The sequence below is a fragment of the Cryptomeria japonica genome, chromosome 5 (genome assembly GCF_030272615.1).
Source record: "Cryptomeria japonica chromosome 5, Sugi_1.0, whole genome shotgun sequence".
Classification (NCBI taxonomy): Eukaryota; Viridiplantae; Streptophyta; class Pinopsida; order Cupressales; family Cupressaceae; genus Cryptomeria; species Cryptomeria japonica.
Genome location: NC_081409.1, coordinates 50,339,395 through 50,346,756, shown reverse-complemented (window position 1 = coordinate 50,346,756; position 7,362 = coordinate 50,339,395). Strand labels below are relative to the sequence as shown.

The window sequence follows — 7,362 nt, the reverse complement described above, 5'->3', positions numbered from 1 at the left end:
TCTAGTGGAACAATATTGAGCATTGGATAAGCAATGGATCATCCCAACCAGAAGACATCTATGCAATTTTTTCAGTTTGGTCAGTTTGGAGCACATTTCTGCAGAAAAATCTTATCTTTAGACAACGAATTTCTATATTTAGAGACCATGTAACTATCTATTCATCCATTTGAGCAGTACAAAATATGTACAACTTCATTTTTGAGTAGCATTTGAATGGGTCATCTTTGTCTTTGGACAATGATCTATATTGGTTTTCTTCGGATTCAAGTTTGTCATTTTTTAGCTCATTTGATCATGACAACTTTCAGAGATCATCATAACTTTGGATTCCACTTCCAACCAATTCCTATCCATAATGGGAAGCATTCATGTAGTTGTATTTGCTTTTGTTTCTTTCTAAGGGAAGAAATGTTGTTTGAGTATTGTGGATTGACTAGCTTCTACATCCAGTTCCAAGGATCTACCATTGACTACACATTGTGGGGGATATATGGTGTTTCCATGCTACCTATTTTCATTTTCACTTTTTGTGAGACCTTTTTCAGGTGAATGACATTATAGCACTATAGCTGCCATTCATGCAAAGTTAGTGTAAATTTTGAGGAGGTTTTTGTTCCTACAAGATTTTCCCACTTTCCCCTTTTTTGTCTCCTTAGTTAGACTTAAGGGAGGGTGTTAGTAATATAATTTATGCAGTTATTAGTGTAGTTGTTCCAATTATCTCCTTCAATGTTCTCCGTGAATAACAGATGATCTACACGTGTAAGCTAACTAAGCTAACTATGAGTTAAACTTACTTTGCCTCTTCCATTCCATTTCAACACTTTCTGCATGATTTATGTTCATACATTGTCTTATTATTTGTATAAAATTATGCATAATGTAAATGATTAATACAATTCATTTCTTAACTATTTTGTTCTTTCTTCTGTGCTTTATAAATCTGCAAGTTTTGTTTTTTCTGTTTTAGCTAAATCTTTCCATGTGTGCATGTTGGAGAAGACCTCCTTGTGCGAGTCTCACTCATATCGATATAGAAGTTTGTTCTGGTCATGTTGCAAAAACTCGACAAATCTGTAATATTTATTTTGGTCATCTCACTTCAAAGGCAACAACCAAAATAATTCATTGTTGTAGCATGAATTTACTTCCAACAATTGTAATGTGAGTTTAGTCTCTTGAGAGTTAGTGCTAGTGCATACTGCAAGAAATAGTTTTTATAAAGCTAGAATTTATTTTCATTTGTGTTGCATTGATATTCATATGTCTAAACTTACATATTTTTACTTCTGCTTGGAGTATGAGAGTTTGTTCAGGGCTGATAGGTATTCTGCTGAACCACCCACCAGGACTGTCGCCATCATAGATCTGTGTTTTTTTTTTTAATTCATAATATGTTTTTTATAAAATTTATCATTTTTTAATAAATATTTGTACTTTACTTTATATTGAGATTAAAAAAACGTACTTATTATATTTATCTTTGTTTTGAACTTGCCCTTCTACAAAATGTATCATGTTTTATTAATATGTAGGAACTTGTTATAGGATTCTAACTTTAAAATGGGCTAGCAAGAAAGTGAAAATTTCCTTCAAGCTTTTTGTGAGGTTCTGTTAGTAATCATTTCGTTGCATGTTCTTTCTTTCTGGTTAAGTATGGAAGGAACAATTGAGAAGTACCTTAATGAGCACCCTGATCAGATGCCGCGAGATGAGCTTGTTATGGAGACTGATACACAGGTAACTCCAATAAAATTAACAAAGTTGTAAGATTAGTGTTTGTGAATTTTGGTATTGAAGTCCATTATAGTTTACTTAGACTGATCGTGATTCGTAACTATGCAATGTCATCAGACCTTGAGATTTTTGCGAGGAGAAGCCCTAAGACTTGGCCATCAAAGTGATATTCTCATGAATTCTATCAGGTTTTACTTCTGTCTATCTTGAAATGCAAAATATCATACATATTTTTAGCACAAAAGTTAGTGGCTTTACACTATTTATGATTTTCAAGATTAATTTCTTATCAGATTAACGTAAGGTGACTTATAAATATTGTTCTTTCTCACAGACAACTAATGGGAGATACCCTTATATCATTAAGCGTACCAGACCTCCAGCTGCTTGAAGCTAAGCTGGAAAAGGGCCTTTCATGTATAAAATCAAAGAAGGTAGGCCAATCAAACAGGGGGAATTTTCTTTATATTATATGGTAATAATTATTATTTGGATATGAATTGAACCTGACAATGAATTTGTTATTAATATATACAAACAATTATAAAGGATAGTCGGATTGAAATATGGGATAACAATAATGAAGAATTAGAGAGAGCACCTATGTCTCTAAAGCATTTTTTAACATTTTATCAAGTAAAAAGGTTAAGCGATTAAGAGTTAATTTTGAAAGAAATACGTGTGACAAGTGTTTTGATCAAATGTTAATTTTACACTTAATGCTTAGTGTCACCATTGTCTGGGGCTTATTTACATCTGCTACGCCAAGAAATCTTAAATGCACGTTTCAAGGCAAAAAGATAATTCATTGGAATGAAAAACGAGGTGTATAAATCTAAACCCTAATATTGTTGCTATTGGAATAAAATTTATAGTGTGTGTTTTAAGTCCTTAATGAGAAAGAAATAAAAACACATCTTTAAAATAATGTACAATTGAAACTAAAATGATCCTTAAGTCTTTGCCTCTTGAAAGAAAAGTTTATAGCTTTTTTTAAAAAAAAGCTGTTGATCTCTCTCAATTTCCAATTGATTGAATCCAACACGTGTAGCCAAAGAGAATGTTAGGTTCATGAGCTGAATGGTTTCAATTATTGGAGAATTTTTTATGCACAATGATTCAATTTCTGGATTAGTGGTCTAAGTGGATAAATCCTTGGATGTAGGTCCATAAATATATTGTTGAATTTCTTTTTGAATCTTTTTATTTTTTCCATAACACACCCTAGTTTGAAGAGAACCTCTTTTCACAAATTTTGATATCTTGATATATAGTCATGAATTCTTTTAAAGAATTGCTTTCACTATTTGAGATACAATAAGAAACCACAATATTGCAGAACTTTCAAAATTTGGTTTGCATGAAAATATCTAGCATTGACATCTTAAATAATTTCATTTTTTATAGTGTGCAAAAACGTTTGGAGGTTTGATTTTCAATTCAGATATTTGTATTGATTGATATTTTCGACTTGTTGCATTTATTTTACTTTGTATGACCTTGTATGAGAAACTCATAGTACTATATATTATGGACATCTTTTTTTTATTAAACTATTAATGAGAATTATAGGATAACTAAAATATTGAGGTCATATATATGTGTTTCTTTTGTTTCAAGAGGCCTTTTCTCAACCATTTGTTCATTTAAATTGTTCTCATGATTTTGAAGTGGGTATATTATTAGTGCTCACAAGGATTCAACCTTAACCCAGATCAAATTATCCATTTAGTCATGGTTGGCTCTTCATCCTTGTAATAGAAATTATGTGGAGGTCATACTTGGTTCATATATAAAATCTTTGTCTTTATCTCCATCACAATATTTTTTTATTGTGTTGTAGATATAGTCTAAATCCTTAAGAACTTGACTAGTATTCATGTCTAAATGTCAAAATCCTTAGGATTGTAGGGGAAACTTTTAATATGAGATTTTGCATGTGTCAATAGGAGAGAAATATAAATTCCTCTAATCAAAGCTTTTGACACTTAAACATTTTGCTTTCAATTTTATCAATGACTAAGATTGAAGTATCTAAGTGAGATTTGGATTGTCTCATACAATAAGCTCTAGCAAACTTTAAATGATTCAATCTTTTAAGGAAAACAATTCCTAAAATATTGAATTTCTAACAAGGATTTTAGCTTCATATAAACAATAAAGTCATAAAACTAAATCATATTCCAAAATTTAAATTTAGAGCCTTTGCAATTGGGATTATATTTATAATTATAGGCTTGTGGGGCCGATAGATAGTAATGAAAAAACCTATTTTATCTAAATACCCACAAAATGAATCGACATGTACAATTTAAAAATGAAATTTTGTATTATAAAACATTTTATCCCATTATGTCATTATAGACAACAAATTTTGATGTAAGGTTGACATAACATGAATAGAAGATCACCTCCAAAGATATCTTTTGCTCTTTCCCACTCATTGTTTTTTTCAAATTTGGTATACTTGCCCCTCCCTAGGATGCTACCCTCTATTGTAGATTTGTCTCAACTTGATTTGGTGGTGGATCTTTTGTCTCCTAGAGGGGTTTTTTTGTAGCCTAATGCAAGTCCTACTATGGTTGTGACTGGGGATTTTTTTGTGAGGGGTTATATGCTTGTCACTCTAGCTCCAAAATCCTATACCTCTTCTATGAAGTTGGGTGTTTTTTCTCTCCCTAGATCCTCTCACTCTAGTTAGGATCATTCCTATGCTGATCCACTTAGGAAAATCTTACCTACTAATTTTTGTGCTAAGATCACAACTTTTGGGAAAATAAAGGGCTTTGTTAAGTCAGTACCCTATGTTGATACCACTCCTATGATTACTCTAAGGAATATGGTGCTAGAATGTGAGGAATATTTTTCCAATCATGACTTAATCTATCATTTTGTTTAGGAGTTTTGGTCTCATGTGGTTGTGGGTAAAATAGAGCATTACCCTTCTACTAGAGGTTTCTTTATTGGTGTGCTTTGATTCTAAATAGGATCGATAGGTTGTGATTGATGATGGTCCTTCGAGGTGGTATTCTCATCCCCTCTTGGTGTGATCCTAGGTGTCTTCTTGTAACTCTTTGAAAGATTTGAGTGGCATTGTACCTGTGGGTAATTTTTCTATATATTCCCTTCCATTTTTGGTATTTTGAAGCCTCCTATGAGGCTATTGGTAACTCTTTAACAATATTTTTGTAGGTGGACCTTATGACTAAAGCCTCTGGGAACACTTCATTCACTCCAATTCTAGTTGAAGTGGATATTTTAAAAGCTCTGCCTAGAGAAGACATTATATAGGTTAATGAAAATCTTGGTGCTAGCTAGTAGACTATGAGGGGATTCCCTTTTGTAGTAGGTGTTGTTTTGCCATCATAAATTTGGCTTCTAAATACTCCTAGAATGCTCATAGGTATTCTTCATCAACCTAGTGGAAGAATATTGTTAATGACCACCTTATAATTTTTCTTGATGTTGCTTTTGAGGATGATGTTGTTTTTAAGAACTCAGATCCACACACACTTTTTCCCTCTCCTCCTTGTGCTAGATCATCTCTTTCTTTGGCTTCTTCTACTCCTATCAATACTTATTTTCCCATAGGAGTTGTTTGTAATGGTAAAATATGTGGTATCATATTTATTATCGTTCTAACTGGTGTTGTCAATGATGGTGTGACTACTTCTACTAGTAATTATTTTTTGGTTACTTCAATTGGTAATGTTGTTACACTAAATAATATTGTTTCATTGCTACTATTGGTGTCCTTGATGTTGATGACCCACTTTTGTCTTTAGATCAAAGTTGTCCTGATTGTAATATTGTATATACCTAGACTATTGTCCAATGTAGGAATAAGCATCCCAAGTATAAGTCTTCATGGGTACAAAGTTGTGTTTCAAAATAAATTGTACTCTATTTTGGCTCCAACTTCGTTGTTTGCCTAGTTGCCCTATTTTGTTGTCGATGTGACTAGTTTTTTCTCAATTTTGCTTGTGTTTGTCGATGCTAGATATATAATTGTTTGGGGTCCTTCCACACTTACTTTAATCCAAAAAAAATATTATTTGCAAATAGATCACACAATGATAATATTTCACTAACTTCCTTTAGCTATTTTATAATCCATCTCATGCAACTATAACTCAAAATTATTCTATATTATTAACTATCTTGGGATTAGGTCCTTTCATCTGATTAAATTTGGCATCAATCTTCATGAAAAACTCCTATGGGGACTTTTGAATGAGTTCAAATTCTATTATCTTATGGTTAAAATATTGACAAGAAACTCTTATTTTCATCTAGTGATTGTCTAAACTAATATAAAAATAGTATTCCTTTGAGATCACCTTTTCTTCAAACTCCTAGAACTAGTCTTTTGAAACCGACAGAAACTAAGTATTTTGATACTAATATAATAGAGAACATCTAATTTTATCCTCAAAATATTTCACTATATTAAATACACCTTGGACTAGGAAATGTTCCTTCTTGCTCTTATGATATCACCTTTTAAAAATATTAATCAAGAACTTGACTAAATAAACTCCACATTTAATGCATGTTCAATTGTCGATCACTCAGAATTCCCTTCACCACTAAATATGGGAGATCCATATCAACCATTTGAGCTATCTGGGTAAATATTTTGTTGATGCATTTCAAATATGTTTGAATATCTATTGTAAAGTCTTAATAGATTTCTTTCCATTAAAAATGTTATAGAAATTTCAACAAATTATTTATAATATTATGCCCCAAACTCCCCATTTCTATATTTAGTACATCTATCACTTACATCGTACCCCATAACTATTAATTTTCCAACAACTAGTATATCATCTTTTGCACTTAATGTATAGAAACTATTCCATTGAAAATGGACCAGAGAGACTAACTAGATATTCAATGTAGCTTATAAGTTGCATGAAATTATCATTCTATTCCTCTTTAGTAGCATTATCCTTTTCCATATTAGAAAGAACAAATTTATTGATGATTGGGTGATTTTATTCCTATTGATGGGTCATTTGATACAAAAAAATCAAGTAGAATGAAGAATACTCTATCCCTAAAAATATAATCAAACCCAAAACATAATCAATTCTAGGTCTCTCTAGTACCAGGAGTTAGCAATGCAGAGAAAATGTGTAGTCATCTAATATTTGTACAAGTTTCCTATGATTGTTAATACCAAGCTAGATGAAATAGAACATACATCAAAGGAATAGATTATTCTATCATTGTAAATAAATATTTAAGATCTTTTATCAAACACACTAAAATTGTAGATAAATCTATTAGTTTAAATTACTTTTATTAGTAATTTATTCCTAACTTATTCTTAACTTAACTTGGATTGATGAATACTAAGAGGGGGGGGTGTGAATTAGTATACCAAATTTACTGAACTCAAACACTTAACTAGTTTAGCACTTAACCGGTATAGCAAATTTACTAACAAACTGGTTAAGACAAATGCAAACCAAACAGAAAATAAAGCATTCACCCACAAGAGCACAATTACCATAACACGAGATTTTGACGTGGAAACCCAAATGGGAAAAAAAATGGTGAGATGAAACTCACAAGTAACTATCTACAGAATAGTAACCAAACCGGTTAAGGTCA

The 7,362-nt window shown here is 31.5% G+C and overlaps 1 protein-coding gene across 1 annotated transcript; it reads left to right on the top strand.

Annotated features, from left to right (window-relative positions):
• Nucleotides 1–1,659: 1,659 nt before the first annotated feature.
• Nucleotides 1,660–5,031, top strand: LOC131040037 (floral homeotic protein AGAMOUS-like). Its single transcript, XM_057972920.1, has 4 exons — nucleotides 1,660–1,743; nucleotides 1,858–1,928; nucleotides 2,075–2,174; nucleotides 4,933–5,031. Exons 1-4 carry the CDS (start codon nucleotides 1,660–1,662, stop codon nucleotides 5,029–5,031), a joined length of 354 nt encoding a protein of 117 aa, XP_057828903.1.
• The last annotated feature ends 2,331 nt before the right edge of the window (nucleotides 5,032–7,362 follow it).

Excerpts from the sequence above, each read along its gene's own strand:
- LOC131040037 (XM_057972920.1), top strand. The coding sequence starts at position 1,660 with ATGGAAGGAACAATTGAGAAGTACCTTAATGAGCACCCTGATCAGATG. Across the intron at positions 1,744-1,857 it reads TTATGGAGACTGATACACAG|ACCTTGAGATTTTTGCGAGG; the intron begins GTAACTCCAATA and ends CAATGTCATCAG. Across the intron at positions 2,175-4,932 it reads CATGTATAAAATCAAAGAAG|GTGGACCTTATGACTAAAGC; the intron begins GTAGGCCAATCA and ends ATATTTTTGTAG.